Below are 22,286 nucleotides of genomic sequence, written 5' to 3' on the forward strand. Positions count from 1 at the left end.
GTATGCCCTGGCGAGAACAGCAATGAGAAACCACCAGAGGGCTCTAACAGGGAGTGATGCAACCGGTAGGCATTGTTTAAAGGTCACACAAGCTTCTCTGCAGAGCACATGCTTCCAGGGAACCAGGGTCCTGGTGGACAGAAGGATGGGGAAGTGGTTATGTTGTCCAGGCTGGAGTTACTAGAGGCCCAGACAAGGGGTGATGGCAGAGAGAGAAGATGGTGGATGGGTTCCATTAAATGTTGAAAGTAGATTGATGGTAGTTACTGACAGAGTAGAAAAGAGTGGGGTTAAGAAGAGAGGAATCAAGAATGTGTCCCGTAAGTTTGGCCTAGGGGACTGGGAAACTGGCATTACATTGTTGGGAGGGAAAAGACTGGAGAGAAGAAGCCTGGGATGGGGTGGAAATGGGAGTGGGTCTGGCTTCAGCCATGTTCCGTCTTGACACCTCCCTGGTTCGTAGGTGGGGCCGTCAATGAGGTGGCTGGTGCCACAGTTCTGGAGTCCCAGGGAGATGCTGAGAGATGTGGTACAGGGGTCACTGGCAAATCACAGAGAATCTAAGTCCTCTAGTAAACAGATATGTAAATAGAGAAGAAAATGGAAACCTTCAATCATGGTCAAGATAAACCTATCTTCTGAATATGCTCGTTTTCTTGTATTTAGCTTTGTGAACAAAAATCTTTTAAAAAATTTTTTCCCAAGTAGAAAGAAGGAAAAGTTTTCCTCGAGTTTTCTCTTCTAAGTGGGTCCCTGATGCCTCAGTCCTGGCCCAGTCTCTTCCAATTTTTAGTGATGACTCCAGGAAATGTTCCTTCATTTGATTCTGGTGCGATTGGGTGGGTCACAAAAACAAGCTTTTGCATCTTGTGAGTGTTTCCAGAAATGTATTCCTGCCTGCTGTGTTTATGTTGGAACAGAAAATTTGTACCTGATTTTATGATGAGCTTTTCTCAAGATAACTTGAGACTTGGTGCCTTATCACATCATGTTGCATCTCAGGACCTGTGGCACCCAGGTGCTGTGATGTAATATGAGATACAGTGCTTACCGCTGCAGAAGGGCTACCAACAAGACCTCTGCTTTTTTTTTTTTTAATTTAAAGATTTTAGGCATGAGCAGGAGGAGAGGCAGAGGCAGAGAGAGAGGGTGAAATAGGCTCCTTGCTGAGCAGGGAACCCAAGGTGGGGCTCCATCCCAGGACCTTTAGATCATAACCTGAGCCAAAGGCAGACGCTGAACTGACTGAGCCACCCAGGCACCCCAAGACCCCTCCTTCTAGAATAATGCCTTGCTGTGTCATTTTCAAAGGGGATTTGCATGGGGTCCCTAATATATTATTTTTGATATGTTAGAGTCTATGTCTCCATGTTGGAGTGGAAAACAGGAAGTTTAATTATGAAGAAAACATTAGTTCTCCTTCACCAGAGGAAAACTACCAGAATGATACAGATCAGAATTGGCACTGAAGCTCTGTGTATAGAACTGAATGTTCAGGGATCAAAATGATTAGGAATCAAATTCCAGGGTTGCCTCTTACTTGGTCTGTGACCACCTGAGGCATCAGTTTCCTCACATAAATTGTACCAGTTTGATCGGGATACTGTAAAGTCTAGGAAATAAGTCATTGCAGAACTCTTAGCATTTTCATTGATTCATATAGTAAATAGGTAATACCGCTATGTACCAGGCATGTGAACAGAGAAGAGAGTGGAAGTGTTCAACCGTAATGAAAATACAACTATTGTTTTTCTTCAGAATTTCAAAAATATGCTTGGGTTTCATTAAATAAATATTTATTTTGTTAATTATATAATTATAATAATCAAGAAACCAAATACTTATCTGTTGCATTTTGGCTAGCTATTTTGTGCTGTATATGCCAAATGTATGGATATAGAGCCTACCCTCATAAAGTTTACAGGAATAAAAAAATTATTCTTTTATCATAGTTATGAAAAGTCCAGTGGCAAAAAGCTCAGCTTTGGATGCATAAAACATGTATACATCTTAGTCATTATTTTTAGATTATCATAAATAACATTTCTCTCCAGAATGCTCACAATTAATTAATGGTTTATTGGGTCAAGAATGAAGATTGAAATACATGAATTTTCCTGGTGTATGGGGGAAAAGGCACTGATGTATCTTTTGCTCAAGAACCATACCTGCCAGATGCCAAGACTTGTCTTTCTGCCTGTTTTAATGCACTTCTTTCCCAAGGCAGCGTTGATGAACACTAAAGAGTGAAATATAGTGAGCACTTTCTGAAGGGAAGCCTTGGATTGTGAGTTGAACCCTGAGATGTTCTATCAAGACACATAATTTACTAGTTGATACCATGCGGTTTAAAATTTCTGTTAAAATGATAGCTAATGTTTATTGCTAAATAAAATGCAATTTAAGCGAGAATGAGCAAAATCATAGATGACAAGGAGAGAAGAAAAATGCAATCCCTGGGACATGAGCATTAAAAAAAAAAATCCCATGATAAATGAAAAGAGGGGATTTAGAATGCTCTGCCTGTGTCCATCAAATGCTCTTGCAAATACTGGTTGGTTAGAGCAACTGAGGCTACCATATTACTTTTATTCCTGTGTCTTGATGTAGAATTTCACAGATGTGCTTTGGGCTATATGTTCAAGGGGGGGAACCCCAAACATTTGGTGCACTCAGGGCTATTGGATGTTGAAACAAGTAAGAAGACCATAGATACCTGGAAGATTACTGTTCTGGATGAAAGAACATCATGATAGAGTGGTTTTAAGAGCTCAAACTCAAGAGCCAGGGTCCTTGTGTTTGAACCCCCTGCAGCTTGATTGCTACGTGATCTTAAGCAAATACTGAACTTCTCTGTCCCTTGATCCTCACATTTATGAAATGGGGTTCTTAGAAGGACTTATCCTATAGGATCTCTGTGAAATTTCAAGAGTTTGTATTATTCAACGCATTAGGAATGGTGGCTGGCACTAGTAAGTGCTCTGTGATGGTTGACTACGATTATTAAATGTGGCTAATTTGGAATAAACCCGGTTTGATACAAGGCTTTCTGGTTGGAAGAAAAAGTGACTGGGGATTAAGGAAGTGAAAAGGCTTTTGTAGTTGGAGAAAATAAGTGACCCGCACTCCCTTAGTACAAGGGGGCTTCCACGAAGGGAAAGGCACGAGGCTGGGGGTTTTTATTGTCTCCTGTCTCAATATAGGAGTGTGATTGGCAAAGAAATTTTGGGAAAGCAAGTCTGATCCAATGTGCTTCTTCCCGTGTCCTTGAGCGCGTTCATTTTTTCTTCAGTGTCTTCTGAGGGAGGTTAGCTGACATGTGCAAAATGGGAGTGACCGAACTGGTAAGATACAAATTAATAGAGTGCTGTCCATGTGTGAGTACAAGGAGGTAGCGTTGTAAGATGTTATTTTCTAGAACCACAAGATACTAAAGAAAGGCAGTGCTCTTCTCATCTTCCTGTTTCCAGACCCCTTCACACACTCTCTCCACTTTGACCTGTTTAAGTTTATTTTCATAAAAAACACATTTTTTCAAGAAATAGATGCTTTATGTATGGTTTCATTCTTTAGAGGGGGTGTATGTGTGCCACGTGACAAGTGGTTGCCATGGTAATTTCTCATTATTGTTGAATTGAAAAATAATTACTCTGGCAAAAATCCCACATAACCTGTCAGTACTTAAGTTACAGATGCCGGGGGGCAGCCCTAGCACCAGGATCCTGGTTTTGGTGGAGAGGGACAGAGATGGGAAGAGGAGAGAATCTGGGATGGAAAGAAAATGCTTTTGTGGATTTTTAAATGTAATTAAGCCTCTTTTCTGCTCTTTGACCTGAGTGTATCTCTCATCCTGATATATGATTTGGCTGCCAGGGATACTCGGACTCACCTGTGAGATGGACGAGAGGACCAAGGATTTTAATCACAGAAATGCATACAGGAGTTTATTTGGAGTGGAGAGGCTTCTGTGGCATTTTTGCCTAATTAAAATATACGAGAATTGTCGACATCACACCCCCTGCCTGTGTTTAGGTTGAGTTAATTTCATCTTTATTTACCTGGAGGCTGCTCTCTGCTATTGTTACTTTCCAGCTTTGGGAAAAGAATCCACTTTCTTACTTATTAATATTCACTAAACACTAAATATGTGCTGTTCAGATACCAAACAATAGCAAGGATTGGAAGGATCTGTCTGTTTGGAAAATGCATGGCCTCGATCAGGAGCCTTGTGGCTGGCAGGGTGTACAGAGTGGGATCACCACCTCCTCCCACGTGGATTCTGTTTCATGAGTTATTTTGAAGGACCACGAAGAGCCTAGGCTTTCGTTCTTGTGTCAGCATCAAGAAATAATCCTCCTTTTGGTGAATGAAGCCCCGGAGATACCCTCTGCCTTAAGAGAATAATAGGAAAACTGTTTAATTTCATTTTTTAATTTAATAGTTTGTTATTATTCCATTATTGTGTCTTCTTTGGACTCTTAGATGCTCATCCTTCTCCTGGCAGGCTGGACTTTGTTTTGTAATTAGGTTGATCCTTTTATTGGATACTGCTTGGAAAAAGACATTGCTTAGAAATGCACCTTGTTTCATCTTTACCCATGCATCAGTCCAACCAGAAGTATTCAATTTGGAAGCACAGAGACCTCCTTATATAAGAGTTAAAATATAGACAAGTACATACCCCATACCTAGGTACGGGCAAATTAGATAAAGGCCCCAAAGAACTTCTTACACATGTGCACAAAGGGACACTATAAAGATACTTATCTCAGCATTGTTGTAATAGCAAAAAATTAGAAACTATCTAAAGATCATTAGTAGCAAAATGCTTAAATAAAATACATTACATTCATTCAGTGCACTGCCATGTAGCTTATACAGGGAAGAAGAGGCCCTAATATATAAAACAGATATGTCTCCAAAAAGCAATGTTGAATGAAAAAAAAAAAAAAGGCAAGTTTAAGGAAAGAAACATAATGTACAATATCATTTAAATAAAATATTAAAAACAAAATAAGACTGTATATGAATGGAGTCATGCATGTGTATAAATATAAAAGATGGGGTAGGGAGAGCCATATGAATTCCACGAGACAGTTGCTTATGGGAGCCTGGGGAAGGGGAGAAGAAAACAGAGCAGGATATGGGGACCCAGGACATTTATTTTTATTTATAATTTTTAACTCCTTTTAAAAAGGAAAATAAGATATCATTTTAATAATTGTTAATTCTGGATAATGGGCCCATGGGTCTTCACATATCTTCTATTCTCTATTTTAAAAAATTGATAAAGTAAAACCTCACTTACTTAAGTTACAGTCAGTACAGTGTATTCATTTAACCAACATTTTGCTGAAAAGCACAAGAAAAATACCCCAAAGGTGGCTCAATAGAGTGGCGATGTGGGTATGAGATCATTTTGAAAATTTCGGTCTCCATGTGAACTTCTCACATGCACGGGTGGTGCATCTGCTCACACAAAGTGAAAGAGACAACTTAGCTTGAATGCCATCCTGGTTCCCTGGCCACTGAGTTTAGACTCTCAAGACTCCCAGGGTACTAGCTGGAGAGTTTGTGTGGATATAGCCTTTCCATTTGCTCATTCCATTTTCCTGTTCCTTATTGGGTCATCTATAGGTGGGAGCTCTATTGAGGATGGAGCCGTGCCTAATATCTCATCCCTTCCTTCCTTAAGTATTTCCCAGTTTACTACAGGATTATAAGACAGTGATTCAATTATACTTTGATTCATGTGCTAATGGGGATAGAGTTTTCAAGGTTTCTCAGCATAGGAGACAGTGAAAAAGGAGTGCAAAGACTGGGGCTTGGCCTATGCTGTGCATCGCAGGCCAAAAGAGCAACATACGCAAAGATAGGGAGGCAGGCAATGGTTAACCAGGAACCCTTGGTTCATAAAGATAAGTTGTGTGAGGTCCTTTGGCTAAACACAGGAAAATTGGCTGTGTCTGGTGCCTTTTTAGTGTGATAATGTGATAAGAATGGCTTTTCCCTTAATATCTTTTACCATGTACATAGCAAATGTCATATCTATTATAACTACTAGTAACTGATGTGCACACCCCTTCCATACATCTAGCAATATGATTGGTTGGGCCCTTGGTTTGTTTTTGAGGTAATTTACCATAACCTTTACTTGGAAGTACCAAAACGTTGAATTTGGCCTACTTGTCAGTCTCAAGGCACCTCTTGGCTAATCTCCAAGTTTGATTTGAAGGGATTAAACTGCACCTCATCCCCTTCAAACTTCAGATTTGGTGAGCTTCTCTGTAATCCTTGCTTCAAAACACCTTGGAAACTTTACTCATGCAGCCTCCGACTGGTCAACTTGCTGAGCTTGGCCACGTTGTCCACTTTGCAAGGAGAACTGGGAATTTTGTGGTTCTTCCATTTCTCCAAAGATGGAGGTTTACAGTCAAGAGGTGAGAATACAGCCTGTAGATACAACTGCAGAATGTTAACCAGTCATTTTTTCTTATATTCCCTCAGTCCTTTGCTCTTCTTCACATGTGGCCAAGCAGAACACCTGTGGCCTTTGCAAGACTCATATCATTCTAGATGACTGAAGTTGAATGACAGAGGGACTGATTTGTTATCATTGCCCACAGCTCATGAAGTGGCTGTGAGCTAAGAACTGAGCTTCTACCACTCAAGACTGTCTGATTTCTGCCAGAGGTTTCTTACTTGGTTCCATAGAAGCCTTTGTAGCTGCATTTCAGCTAGCCTGGACACCTAGCCTTGTTATTATGCAAATGTCTTCCACCAATTGTCTAACTGATCCCAGAAACTATAGGAGGCAGCAAAATAGAAGGAAGGGGTATATAAAGAAGAAGCTGATTTCCAGGGCAAGCATATGAATTTGAGGGAAAGGGGACAAAAATCTGAAAACATCCAAGTCAGAGACCTGCTCTAGCAGAAATTTCTTCTAGGCAATGCTGGCCACTTCTTCTTCTTTTTTTTTTTTTAAAGATTTTTTATTTATTCATTCATGACAGACACACACACACACACAGAGAGAGAGAGAGAGAGAGAGAGAGAGGCAGAGACAGAAGCAGGCTCCATGCAGGGAGCCCGACATGGGACTCGATCCTGGGTCTCCAGGGCTGAAGGCAGGCGCTAAACTGCTGAGCCACCAGGGCTGCCCTGGCCACTTCTTCTACACATGTGAACCACCTTCATCCTCAACCTAAGTTGAAAAATCACTTTTTAAGCAGAATTATTTGAAGAAAATCATGGACTGGTGGGTTCATCAATCAAAACAAATATATTGCTCCTGTGGAGGATATTGATAATGTGGGAGGCTGTGCATGTGTCGGGGCAGGGGATAGAACAGAAATCTGTGTCCTCTCTCACAATTTTACTATGAACCTAAAACTGCTCTAAAAGATAAAATCAATTTTAAAAACCGGACTGGAGTCAGGCAGACTTGTAAGTGAACTTTAGATTGACCACTTTCTAGCTGTGTGATCTTTACTGAATAGTTGAATGTTTCTGAAGTTTGGATTCTCTATTTTAGGGTCAAATGAAACAATAATGAATAATAATAGCTGCTATTGATTGAACATATTTATTATGTGCTAAGTGGTTACTTTTTAGCCTCAGTGGGCACTGAAATTATTATTCCCATTTTACACATGAGCAAATAGATGCAAAGAAGTCAGGTGATGTGACTAAGGTCCTCCAGCTATTAAGAGGCAGGGCTTGCATGTTGAAGTCAATGTGACATAGAGGTTAGAGATATTAATTCTCTATGAGGCTGCCTGCCCGGCCCCTTGGTAGCAATTTGAAGAGCTGTGAATATAAGAGGGTACAACTCATGTAAAGCCCTTAGAACATACTGGGCTATGGTACTACTATTACCCCAGCTCCCCCTCAGCCTCCACAACATTCCTTCCATAATCTGCTTCCCTCACACACAGTCAACACAAGACTGGTCTATACTTGACATTTAGCAATTTTTTGTCAAAGCTTTACTCCTTTTATTTCCTTTCTTACATAAACACCTGTCCTCTTATAAATAAGGACTAAATTGAAAAGTTTCTATTTGTGTGTTGGGGGCAGTTGTCAATTATAATTTAAAAATTTATCAAAAATTTTATATGCCATTCTGGAAATATCTGTCAAGAGACAAAGAAGGGTCTCAACAATCAAGATCTTTTTATTTTTTTCTTGAGATTTTTATTTACTTATTCATGAGAGACACAGAAAGAGGCAGAGACATAGGCAGAGGGAGAAGCAGGCTTCCTCTAGGGAGCCTGATGTGGTACTTGATTCCAGGACCCCAGGATCATGATCTGAGCCAAAGGCAGACGCTCAACCACTGAGCCACCCAGGTGCCCCAACAATCAAGATCTCTTGAAAACTTTGTAGAGTAAGTTTCTCGAGTTGGGTCTGTGATGGTATACACTAAAGGATTTCATTCATTCATTCATTCACTCATTCACTCATTCAATCAGCCACCCCCCCCCCCCCCAAATATATATATTTTGTAACTATTCTGTATCTGGCATAATTTACATGTTTGAAAATGTTCTTCTAACCAAAGCCAATTGACTTTTGTGTGTGTGTATAATTACCCGATGTAACCTTCTCTTACCGCACCTGTCCTAACACTTCCTGAGACACTGACTCATCTTGTTACATTGCAGTTGGTTGAATTGAAGAGCATATCCCCTTCCTGGATCGTTATGTCTTTCTTAGCACCCGCCAACACTTGCATGTCTAGGTGGAATGGACCCCGAGCCACTGCTCCTAGGCAATTGTTACACCTCACTTCAACCCAAGTCCTCCTTCAGCCTGGGTTCTCCCTGGGCTTTTCCTTTTCACTGCTCCATTTCCTAGTGGGAATGCCTGCCAGAAACCCAGAGTTAGGTTCCAGGTAAACGCAGGTGCAGGATCTGATCTAGTCACGGGGCTATGAGTAGTCACCAGGGCAAAAGAGAGTTGATACATCTCTGTTCTGAGTTTTAATTCTGTTGTAGGCAGGTGCCTTTGCCAGGTAAATGCATTATGAGTAGTGAGATGAGAAGAAACATGCTTGATTCATCAACAGGCTGCTTTACAAAGTGCATTTTTGATGCGGTTCTTTACAGCATGCAATGTTTCATCACTTACAAATGATGTTAAAGATGGCAAGTAGAGGCAGGAAAGGAGCATTTTATTGATCTTCACTGTGTCCTGGGCATTCTGTTGGGCACTTAAGGCCCACTCATTTATTTAATCCTCACGTCAATCCTGAGAGATAATTATTATTGTTGTTATTGTCACATGTACTCTGCAAGAAAATTACTGTTGTTGTGTTCTTATAATTTTCCTCAACTTGCAAGTCAGGATACAGGCTCAAGGAGGTAAAATAAATTGTCCATGCTCACATGGCTGGGAAAAGACAGTGTTGGGACGAAGCCTGAGTCTGAAGATTGCCCATGGGAGTGAGTTCTGCCACTGATGTCGTATCACTGATGGTACTGCATGGTGCTAGATGGGATGCTGTGGCATTCTCCTGGGTGTGAGTCCTGGCAGCATGGCAGCACCGTGAAGCAAGGAGCTGGACAAAGAAACCAATCTGAGACAAAATACTCCCTTTCCACTCTCCTTTCTTTCCAAGTCTTTTTTAAAAAAATATTTTATTTATTTATTCATGAAAGACACAGAGAGAGAGAGAGAGAGAGGCAGAGACAGAGATAGAGACAGAGGGAGAAGCAGGCTCCATGCAGGGAGCCCGATGTGGAACTTGATCCGGGGACTGTGGAATCACGACCCTAGCCAAAGGCAGACGCTCAACCACTGAGCCACCCAGGCGTCCCCCTTTCTTTCCAACTCTTAACCTCTGCCTTTGCAAAGACTGCCAGTGAAATGAGTCAGGTAGAGGCTGGGGTCTGAAGTCAGAGGGTCTGAGTTGAAATCCCAGATCCACTATTTATTGGCTGAGTGTACTTTACATTTGTGGCAAATTACCTTTACCACCTGTGCTTTGGTTTCTGCAGTTGTAAAGTAGGGATAATACATAATGTGAGTGGCTTCATTCATTCACTGAACAACTTCTGTTGAGTAATACTTATGGGCTCGACACCTTTAGGAGCCTGGGAGACGAGTAAAACAGAGCCGCTGCTCAGAAAGAAAGTTATACAGGAGAGAAAGGACAAAAAACCAACAAACCAAACAAACAGCAAAACCACCCCAAAACAGCACCAAACAAGAAACTGGGAAGTAGTAAGGAGTGAGAGGGAAAAATACACATCAAGTACTTCGAATAATGCTTGGCATGTGGTAAGCACTCAATAAATGTTAACTATTATTCTTTTTCCATCTGTGTAGCAATTTGAAATAAAATAAACCAGGATACCAAGGCTCTCAGTTGGGGTTTCTTTCCACAGCTGCTTCTTCCACTTCCAAGCCCACTGATTTTTCTAGAAACTCTGACAGCTTCCATGACACCCAGGCTTCATGCTGTGGTCTTGGGTCTGGAGGGAGGCTGCCTGTTGGTTGCTCACTTGGCTGTCTCCTGCTAGTGGGTTTGAGCCCTTTGAGGGTAGGGACCAGCCTTTCAACCAGCTGTGTGCTCTGAGGGCCTGCACGTAATAAGTGCTCAATAAATATTTGTTTTTGAGGAAAAAAAAGGGGAGGTAGTTTGTATGTGGAGCCATGAATCGCCCCTGGGTGCTTTTATATTTACTGTGTTTTACCAAGAAAAGTGTTGGCTTTCGGTGTGGTGATTGGGAGGAAGCCAGGAAAAAAAAAAAAAAAAAAAAGAGTGACCAAAAAATTCATTTGCTTGAGCTGTTGCTCTCTGAAATGAGAACAGACAGCATCAATCTTCAGTGGTCCTTTAATTATTCTTGCCAGGACTGAAGGCTCATTCCTGACGCCTGCCAGTGACAACAACTTAATGTTGTCATAAGCAGAGCAGCTTCACGGGAAGAAGAGAGGCTTGCAGTATCTCGGCCAGGGCCAGGGCCGTGGGGGCCCCTGAGTGGGGAGCTGCCCTTCCCTCATCTGACAGGCAGCTGCAGAACATCTCCTCCCAAAGTCTGACACTAACCAGCAATTCTCTGGGAAAAGATTGTGCTTAAGAATTTGGGGGTGCAGGGGGCAAGATGCAGAGCACAAGGCCAGGTATGATTCCCAATTTTGAATATGGCACTCAATGTAACCTTCCTAATTCACTGTTTGTAGGAGCCCCTGTCCCCCTCAATGATTAAGAGTGATTTTAACTGCCTTAAATTGGGTCAGTTTCAAAGTGTTTTCTGGATGAGCAAAAGGAGCTCAACCCAAGACAAACAGAGTTCATTCACATGGATAGTTTGCATTCTGCTGAACTGTTCTATTTTTAATAAGCATGTTAATAGCAAGGCAACAAGATTGCCTATAATCTTAAAACAATCCTCCAGAACAATCTATATGTGTGTGATGGGTGTTTGTGCACCGAGTACCCCAAATATTATCTATCTTTGTATACCCATGTGACAATACGTGTTTCTCATAGGATATTTGTATAGGGCAGGGCTACCAATCACACACACCCCTTTTTGCATTAATTGTCTTAAAAATGTTGCGATATGACAGTTTCTGTTTGTAAAATCATATTCTTAAAAGAGCAAAGAGAAAGAGAGACCAAAAAGAAGTTGAAATGTGTTTTACATTGAATGTAAACCCTGTTGTTAAAAAAATGTCACACTGTGTTCCAGAGTCTCCCCAAATATGTCCTGGAGAATTAATTTTCATTCAGTTTACATTAACTAATTTATTGAATTGGAATTCAGTCCCCATTTGAGGCAATTAATTTGAGGAGTGACCACATGCTCACCCACCCGCCTTCTAGAACACCCACACACATATATGCTAAATAACAAGCAAGTGGTGACGGGGTTTGTCTTTGTTTTTCCTTTTCTTTTCCCCTTTTGAGGTATTTTCTGTTCTTTCCTGTTAAATAAATTATCTGTCTCTTTGCAGGATAGTGACAACCTTTGGTGGGACGCATTTGCCACCGAGTTTTTTGAAGACGATGCCACATTAACCCTTTCATTTTGTTTGGAAGATGGACCAAAGCGATACAGTAAGAAAGAAGTTTATTTTTCTAATATTCCTTCTTTTTGCGCCTGTAAGAAAACCACAGGGGTCTTCGGAGAATAGCACAGGGCTGACAGCCTGACAATAACACCTCCACTCCTGACGAGGTTCTTGCTTTCGATCAAGGCATTGTCACCGGGTGGCAGCCTGAGTCGGCTGTGAGAGCTTTCCTTCGAGGCTGAGAATGTTTGGGCACCTGTCTGTTTAGAGAGCGAGGCAAATATGAACCAAGTCACCCAATGATAAGTGGGAGCTGGATTGCGGGGTTTGCATCTGTCTCTTTCCTGTGACCCTCCTTTATCCTTGACAGCTGACACTTAACACCCAATGTTCTGCTTCTGAAGGTTCCTTTAAAAAAAGAAATTCTCACAGTCACTGTATCAGCCACAGCCTCCTAATTTCTTCTTATCAATTATCTCAGGTATTTATTTGACAAGTGCTATCTTTTCTTCGGGGTGGAGGGGGCCATCGCTGCTTTGAACATACAGTTTTGGATTAGTGTTGACAGAATTATAGTTCCTTGTCTTTCTGGCAAGTGATAACTCTGTAAAGATCCTCAAATTACTGCCTGTGGCACGTTGGGTAGCAGCTGATCTGTCCTGATTAGGTTCAGCCAACTTGTCAGAGATCAGATTTGCTAGTTGTGCTATAAGACCAAGAGGCAGAGAAACATCAGCACAAAAGCAATTAATGTCTGGTTAGATCAGAAAGAGATGTGTTTTCAGAAATCAGCATTGCACGTATGAAAGGATCTGTCAGAGGATAAAACATCCCAAATGTCACAAACACGGAGATGATGATGGAACCAGCCACTGTATGTATGAAAAAGTCAATCCAGAGCATTGGGCAATTGATAGATAATAGGGCTCATGATAAACATGATTAAAAGCTCTGTTTGTTGCTAAATGTATTTGAAAGACACTAGAGGGTTTTTTTAAACTTTAGAGTACTTTGGACAACTTAGTAGTATTTTGATCTATTGTATGATGAGCTGATTAATTATGCTACTATGTGCCTGGTGATGTCGCCCAAGTGGCGAACTGGGGAGAGCAGGACAACTTGAGTTTGCTGCCCAATTGGAACTCATTGCCAGGAGCAGCTCTTTAGATTTCTTTGTTGTGAGCTTTTAAGGGCATGGGACATTTCTAATAAGTATTATGGGCGAGGGGGGCTGCTGGTGTGCTGTTTTAGAGTGTCTTTGCATTCAACATAAAGACTCCTACTGTAAGCACTGGCACGCCCAGCTCATGGGGGTCCTGAAGAGTTAACCTGCTCTCCTGTGTGTGGGGGGTGCCTCCTAGCAGCCTCATGCCCTGGAGAGGAGGAGAGTCGGGTGCAGAAGCTGCTGTTTCAGAAGTCCCGGGAGATAAATGAACTCAGCAATCCAACAATTACTCTCTCCCCAAAAGCCCGCCTGATCAATGGTGAATAATTCCAAACCATGCAGTCATCCATCCTCTGAGCCTTCTTATTTTCTTTTGAGGCATAAGCTCAGATAACTTCAAGTTATTATTGTTTTATGTTCCTGTGGGTTTTTGTTTTGTTTTGTCTTTTTGGTTTTTGGTTTGCGAATCCATCCGGGTCTGCTCAGAGAACTAGAATGACAGTTTTAAAGCCTGTACTAATACAGAGAGTCTCGATCTTCCCCCCTGTCCCCTCCCCCTCCCCCAACACCAGGGTAAGGCACGATCGGTACCCATTTAAGATCTTACTTATACACATATATGCACAGGAGTAAACGCCTGACTATAAGCCATTGTTGTCCAGGTTTCTTTGTTTTCGTGAGCCAAAATATTTCCCGAGCAGAGAAGAGAAACAAAGATGATTGACAGTTTGGAGCCGAGTCTCATCAGCTGCTTTGCTGACAGCCTGGTGATGTGCACATGCTGCTGATGTGCGGGCAAGTGACAGCTGATTGACAGCCCAGGACGGGGAGACAGGGAAGATGAAGCATGCTTAGAACGCCTGACGCACACTGTTTATGCGGCGCTCCAAGCTCTGGCGCGGCCACCTTAACCCATTCACGGTCCAGGCAGTCTGGGCCAGGCAGGGAAAACACCTGCCGGCCCTGGACTGGATGCTTCAGCTCTTCCTTGAGACCTCCTGGGGAGCTGACAGCCCTGGATTTCTGAGAAAGAAAACAAGACTTCGCTATTATATTTCTATATGTAAAGAATTTCCCAAAATTACATTTATCTTAGGTACTGAGAAATATGCCAGATGGGGCTTATTTAGCCCTTACCAGAATTTTTTTTTCCTCTTCTCTCCCCATGACTCTGTGTTTACAGGGTCCGTCTGGCTCTAGGATATCTTATCTCTAAGCTACAGTAAATCCCATAATATGTGTTGGCTTATTTATTTGGTGTCTGTCACCATCCTATTAGAATGTCATCTCTGTGTGAACACAAGCTTTATATTATGTATTGCTGAATTCTCAGATTAATACAGGAGCTTGTATGTAATAGATGCTCAATAAATAATTGTTGAATGAATGAATGAATGAATGAATGATTGAATGAATAAAGGACATTTGGGGAAAAGTTTATAACACCAAACAGAATGTTGGCAAAACAGTTCCTTGACCTAGATCACTAGACTTTCTAAAACAGGAAGAATGTAATCCACAGTACTCTGCTGGTGTTTTCAGATAAGCTCTAGGATATGGTCTGATCTACTTTAAGCTATTGAGGGGTGGGTGGGTTGGGGGTGGACCAGCGATATAATAATTCAGGAAATAATTATGCTTTCGGAAATAGCATACAGTTTTTTTTTTCCAGAAAACTCCTCCGTATTGATCATGTTCCTCCCACCACTCCAGTCCTCAAGCCCTTTCCTCTCCTGATGGGGGTGGAGCTCCTTCCTCAGGTGGGATATAATTGGGCCAGATGGAGACTGCTGATGTCTTCCTGGAAGACTAGGGGTGAGGTTGGTGTCGAGAGGTGCCAGGGGGACAAGGTTACCAGGCCATGAAATTGAGCTGTGCATCCCTGCCTGGTGGAAACATCAGGAAGGTGTTTCTTCAGCAGCTGGAGAAGTGGGCAGGTCTATGAGGTGGTTTTGTCCCAGGGTGACATTGAATCTCAAGTGGAGAAGAGAGCAGGGGCAAATAATTCTCTCTTTGACAGCGGATCAGTAGTTAAAGACTGTTGGAGTTGAAAAGCATCTTTTCTGAAAATAGAAACTTTGTCTAGTGAGCCCCAGCTGGTGAGTCATTGGACCTTAGGTCGGCTGAGTCCAAAGTCCAAGCCAGGGCACCCTCCCTTCCCTACCCCCATCTCACATCTATATCATCCCATTGCTAAAGGGGAAGGAATGGATTTGTCAATTCACACATTTCCTGGAACATAAGTCACAAATGATTACCAAGGCTTAGTTGACACAGAAGGCCAGGGAAGCAGAGGAATGGGATTCTTATGCCCTCTCTTCACTTACTTTATAGTGCTAAGTCCAGCATGGGATGTTGTTTCCCTTCCCCATCTTTTACAAAAGTGATCATTCTCAGTTTGATCAGTTACTGTGAGCCTCAAGAAAGTACTTCTAGTTCTCTGTGCCTTTTTGAGCACGTAGTAGAATTGTGTCCCATACCATCCTATCTCTCTGTGACCATCACAAGCACCCTCTGGGTGATGGGACTGGGAAGCCCCTCAGGAGACTTAGGCTGTGTCCAGGTCCACGTTGGCTATGTTCTTCGTCTGTAGGGAATATGTGTTTCCTAGTGCATTCATGAGATCTCTCTTAACTGGGAGAGGTGCAAGGAGAAAGTTCTGATTCTCATGACATTGGGGAGGGTGGGACATTGCACCATGTAGCATACATTTTGGGATGTTAATTCGTGCTTTGATTGGTAAACAAAACTTCCATTTCCTCATCTGCAAGATGTAATACTACCGTCACTGGCTTGGGGTGAAAAATCAAGTGAGATAATACAAAGAGCCTCAGACCACTTGAAGCATGCTGGAGGCAGCACTGATTATTACTACTGATAATAATGCACAGTCTTGACATTCACATAGCTTCTGTGAGGGTGAGAAGCTTACCATCTGGCAGGGGCTTTTCTAGTGTGCTCAATGGGTAGAGCTTGCTGCAGAGACTCGCTAGTCAGCTGGGAACCACATGACCATGCACATGACCACGCATTTCTACTGAAATGCAACATTGAAGAGACTACGTCCTCCCAGGCTTTCCACAGAAACTCAGTTATTTCTGGTATGTAGGTTATGTTCAGGAGGAGGGGAATAGACAGGGAAAGGGTGATTGAAAATGTGTGGAGCTTTGCACTCAGAGGGGCTGAAGATTCCAAACACTAAACACTAAACCTGTTTAGGTTGGCGTTGCCTAGGAAATTAGGGTAAGAAGTGATATAACTACTAAAATGCCATCTTGTTTCAGGGCTCTGCCCATTGGCCTGCTTTTCAGGAATAAGGGTTCAGGTGGGGCTTTGCTTCTGAGACCTGAGCTCCAACCCAGCTTTGTCTTTTTTTTTTTTTTTTTTAAGATTTTATTTATTTATTCATGACAGACACACAGAGAGAGAGAGAGAGAGAGAGCCAGAGACACAGGCAGAGGGAGAAGCAGGCGCCATGCAGGGAGCCTGATGTGGGACTCATCCTGGATCTCCAGGATTACACCCCGGGCTGAAGGTGGCGCTAAACCGCTGGGCCACCGGGGCTGCCCTAGCTTTGTCTTTTACTACTTGTGTGATTTGGTATGCATCACTTTCTGAGCATCAGTGGCCTCATCTGAAAAGTGAGAGCTTGTTGAAATGATGTATATAAAGTTCTCAGCAGAGTTTTTAGCACCTTGAAAATGCTACTTAGAGGATCCCTGGGTGGCTCAGTGGTTTAGTGCCTGCCTTTGGCCCAGGGTGCCATCCTGGGATCGAGTCCCGCATCGGGCTCCCGGCATGGAGCCTGCCTCTCCCTCCTCCTGTGTCTCTGCCTCTCTCTCTCTATCATAAATGAATAAATATATTAAAATAAATAAATTAATTTAAAAAAAAGAAAATGCTACTTAAATAGCTATGTTTGATTGAATTCTACTGTGTGCATCGGTGACTCTAGATTGAGATCCAGGACAATTCAGATAAAATTGTCATTAAATTTTTAAAAATTAAAAAAAAAATCTTTTTAGAGAGAGAGAGAGTGCATGAGTGAGCACAAGCATGAAGAGGGTAGGATGAAAGAAAGAGAGAGAGAGAAAGAGAATCTTGAGCAGACTTCCTTCTGAGTGTGGAGCCCAGCTAGGAGCTCGATCTCACACGCCCCAGATATCATGACCTCAGCTCAATTCAAGAGTTGGACAATTAACCGACTGAGCTACCCAGGTGCCCTATCATGAATCCTTTAACTACTATTTGTAATTTTGGGTTGGTGCGCCCAGTAGTTTTCGATCATATACTTATTTCATCTTGACTTCCATATTCTGTCTGGACTAAAGATTTCTTGAAAGACTACATGTTTACACAGTCACATTAGCCAAAGACTATTGTTTTTCCTCTCTGTGGCTGCTGGGGGGACATTTCACTCAACAACAACAAAAAAGAAAATTGTTTTAGGACATATCATCCCCCATGCTATTATTTCCTTCTGTTGTCCTCAGTCATCCGGTCCCATTAGATATTGTGAAGAACTGCACATCAACCCCTCAGTGGAGCCATTTCTATACTTGCTGTTTCTCCTTAACATTTGCTTCCTCACATCCCTTTTTTCCTGAAAGCTCTGATAACATTGCGATATTGACGAAGTTCTTCAATTTTGTCTTGTAATATGTGTTTTTATGTGTTGTGTATTTGGATGTGTCCCCCTAAGGTAGAGAAATTCTACGAGGCTCAAGTAGCTTCGCTATCTCTGGTTACTATTTTTCTCCTGCTTTTTATTGGTTCACCTCGTCCAACTGTGTTTTTATTGTGCTTGCTATATAGGAATTCTGAAAGCATTTCTCCTCTCTCCCCACCTTTTCCTTTCTCTAATAGCATATTGCATGATTAAAAATGTATTTGTGGGAAAAATCACTCCTTGAATATATGCATAGGTGTTTTGACATGACATTTAATAACTACTGTGGCACAAACATGGCCATTTAGAAAAGTTACATGCAAAAAGTGTGCAGTGGCACATAGGAAAAAGGGATTTGCAAGGCTAGAATCTGTGCATGTGTCTTTTCTATGAAGAATGTCTCTATAGAATTCACCTGAGATCTGAAAAGGCATAGGTTTGTGTCGCTGGTGCTTAAAGACCCTATGCTTTCTCAAGAGTCAAGTGCCAGCTGGTCCTTGGGATCTTCTTCAGTAAAGTAATTTGCTTACTCTGAAAACTCCTCATTTTTCAAAAATTTGTAGAGGTAGAGATCAAAATTATGGCCTTTGGTTCCATGTAGATGCATTTAGTTCTTTGTCCCACTACAGCTATGTGATGTCAGCATGTGACAGGATGTTAGGCATGTTGCTTACACTATCTTAACCTCAATTTCTTCATATGCAGCATTAAGATTATAATAATGCCAACATCAGAGAGTACCGGTGAAGATTAAGTTTAAGTAAGATTAAATAACATGTAACTTTAGCCTAGTGCTGCCCATGGAAAATACTTATTACATGAATAAATAAATGGAATTAAAATAGAGGATAATTCCTGTTACTCATTCAGTCATTTGGCACATAGCAGGGAGAACTTGAGATTTGGGCAAGTCGTACCTGTCTTCTTCTTATATGGGAACCTTAAGAATTTAAAGATCAATTGGAAGAAAAACTTATATTAACAGAAGATGGTGATATATATATATATATATATATATATATACATATATATATATATACACACATATATATTTAATTTTAAACCATTTTAAAATTTATTTATTCATGAGAGACACAGAGAGAGGCAGAGACATAGGCAGAGGGAGAAGCAGGCTCCATGCGGAGAGCCCGATGTGAGACTTGATCCCAGGGCCCCAGGATCATGACCTGAGCTGAAGGCAGATGCTCAACTACTGTGCCATCCAGGGGTTCCAAGATGGCCATTTAAACAAGCTAGTACCAAACTATTACAATTATGACCTGTCCAAAAAAGGGTGAGATTTCCATTCTCTAGTTTGCTTAGGGAACAAGGAGCTATTGAACACTTATTGAGTTTCAGCCACTATGCTAGGCACCTGTGGGCTCCATATTTTGTTTACTGATGACCAGACAAAAGGAAATGGACTTTGCATTAACAAGTGTATCTTAGAGGAAAGAACGCACTTCCTGAGAGTAAGCCTTGATGGTTAGTTACTGGGTGATTGTGGTGTTTTCGTTACATACTGACATAGATGTCTTTGTCTCAGATGACTCTGAAAAAATGCTTTCCTTTGCATGGAGCTGCACTAAATGGTTTCTGGGCAGCTCTAGCCTGTGAAGTTGTGATTTTAGTGTGTGACCCTTTTAAATAAAGATTTTACTTATTTATTTAATTTATTTAAGAGAGAGAGAGAGAGCACAAGCAGAGAGCAGAGGGAGAGGAAGAAACAGACTCTCTGCTGAGCAGGGAGCCAAATGTGGTGCTCCATCCCTGGGTCCCAGGATCATGACCTGAAGGCAGATGCTTAACTGCTAAGCCACCCAGAAGCCCAGTATGTGACCCTTTTAAATGGCAGTCTGCATTAGGCTGGCAAGACTTGGAGTACATTAAGTTAGGATGAAAGCAGACTTTCATTTGAAGTTCATTTGCACCTGTACTCATTCCTTGATTCATTCATTCAGAACTCAACAAATTTCTGCTATTTGCCAGACAGTTTTTGAAAGGAAGACAGTTCATCACAAATTTTTTCATTTACTTTTGACTTCATTCTATTTAAAACCCTTACCTTGAGTTAACATAATCAACTAAGTAGTTCAAAAAGAAAATATTCTGTGACATTAATACAAAATCTAGGACTAGCTATAAAAAAGACACGAGAGAAAGCTCATAACTGATAGATGAACGGACAGACTTCTGAAATGGAAAAAAGAGACTGAATGTCTTCCTATTTGTGGTTTCAAATTGATTATATCAAAAGTTGCAAATTGGCTGTAACAATAGATTGAGCAGACATTCCATTCTCTCATGACTAATAGATTCCACACTAATGGTCACATGAGATAATGGACAGAATAGTGCTTTGGATAAATTTAAAGCTCCAGACAAGTTAAAGATATAATTATCATATTTATTTATTTATTTTTAAATTATTTATTTATTTATTTATTCATGATAGACAGAGGGAGAAGCAGGCTCCTCACGGGGAGCCTGTTGTGGGACTCTATCCCCAGACTAGGATAATGCCGTGAGCCGAAGGCAGAAGCTCAACCCCTGAGCCACCCAGGCATCTCAATTATCATATTTATAATTGATCTTTAGGATTTGATGACTTTTAATTTTCCCTTTAAATGTTAAACTATTAAGAAATCTAGGATGACTTTTGGATCTTTTCTCAGGGGTTAAAATCCATTGTCAAAAAAAAAAAATTCATTGTCAAATACACAGACTTGAGCATGCCAGGCCTCTGCCTTTAAGAATTTAGTTGGGAGGTTTGAATGAGATATTAACCAGGAAGTGGACATTATGTAGTTGTTTTTGAGACTCTGTGTGATTAAGATAACTGTGGGATCCTGGCACACGCATTTCCTGACTCCTGTTTTATGGAATACATTCCTATTCCTATGTTCTTATGGTTCTCAAACCAAGATGGTAATACACTATAGTGAGTAACAGGATGAATGTGCCATTTTTTTCATTATCACAATGGCAGGGGGTGCTAGTGGTATTTATTGTCTGGGGGCTAAGGAAAATATATGTTTTGCCCAATAAAAAATTATCGAGAAACATCTTACTTTCTTTACTTCCAATATACTCATCATCTTAAAGATAGGGTTGCTAGATAAAATGTAAGTATACAAATGCAATTCTTGGGACATATTTATGCTACAAAATTGTTTGTTGTTCATCTAAAATTCAAAATTAACTAAGCATCGTGTGTTTTTCTTTCTTAAATCTGGGAGCCCTATTTGAAGGAACCAGTTCATTCTCCAATATGAAATCTTGATAATTCCAGAGCAGCTAAAATGGGATGTGAGCATGACCTATTTTATGAAAAAAAATCTCTAAGAGATTTGCCTGGTCCTGTTATTCACAGTGGTCTTGCCTCTGTTTATGTTTGGCAACAGTGCTCATCAGCCCCACCTAAAAAATGAAACAGCTTAATAGAGGGTGGGACTGCAGATTGAAGCCTGCCTGAAGTTAAATCCAAAGTCCACATTGCAGGCATTCCACCAGCATTTGTGCAAGTGCTGAGCACATACACATGAGTGTGATAATTGCTAATTGCTTGCCTTAAAGGAGCTTACAGTTTAATAAGGGAGAGACACATAAACAACTAACTAATGCAATAACATCAACACTGGAAGAGTAGGGGAGGCAAAGTGCCATGAGGCATTGAGAAGGGAGTGCTTAAATATACTTTTAGAGAGGAAAGACTCAGGCTGGCAAAGATTTCTTTCTAACCTTCTAAGACCCTTTGTTTCCTACAGCCATGACAGGAAACACCTTGCCACAACACCTTGCAAATAAAAGGCTTTCAGAAATTTTTGTGGGTTGAATGAATGATGCAGTACTTGTTAATAGTGCAAATATTACTCAAGAGGTTTGATTATTTAGTTTTTAAATATTTTATTTATTTATTTGAGAGAGAGAGAGAGAGAGAACAAGCACAAATAGGGGGAAAGGCAGAGGGAGCTGGAGAAGCAGACTCCCCACTGACCTGGGGGCCCAATGGGGGGCTCAATCCCAGGACCTGGAGATTATGATCTGAGCTGAAGGTAGGCGCTTAACCATCTGAGCCACTCAGGTGCTCCAAGGGGTTTGGTTATTTAGACAGACACATCATTGCATATATGCTTTCCCCCCAGTTTTAATGAGTTTCCACCATCATAATCTCAAATTGTAGCAATTCCTTTTGTATTATGGAGAAACAGAAATGTCACAGAGCAATTTGGAAATATATCCACAAACAGAACCAGTATTTGAGACTCACATTTTAAACACCAAATTAAGATCATATCTACTGAACTCACAATATCAGGAGTGATTTTTTTTTTCCCTTTGTGCTTTGGCCCATGGGTTGGTAATTTCATGATTTACTTAGTCTGCTGATCTCCTATTAAGTCCAATTGTGCCACCAGATTTCAGAGA

At 41.3% G+C, this 22,286-nt stretch overlaps 1 protein-coding gene across 10 annotated transcripts in view; it reads left to right on the plus strand.

The window, feature by feature from the left end:
- The window catches only part of LDB2 (LIM domain binding 2), a 375,134-nt gene that overhangs the window by 126,363 nt on the left and 226,485 nt on the right, over positions 1-22,286 (plus strand). For all 10 annotated transcript variants that reach the window (XM_038533315.1, XM_038533313.1, XM_038533316.1 and 7 more), the window contains exon 2: positions 11,968-12,070. In XM_038533315.1, coding sequence (XP_038389243.1) covers positions 11,968-12,070 — 103 coding nt within the window. The remainder of the gene's footprint in view (positions 1-11,967; positions 12,071-22,286) is intronic.

This window comes from Canis lupus, chromosome 3 (genome assembly GCF_011100685.1).
Source record: "Canis lupus familiaris isolate Mischka breed German Shepherd chromosome 3, alternate assembly UU_Cfam_GSD_1.0, whole genome shotgun sequence".
Classification (NCBI taxonomy): Eukaryota; Metazoa; Chordata; class Mammalia; order Carnivora; family Canidae; genus Canis; species Canis lupus.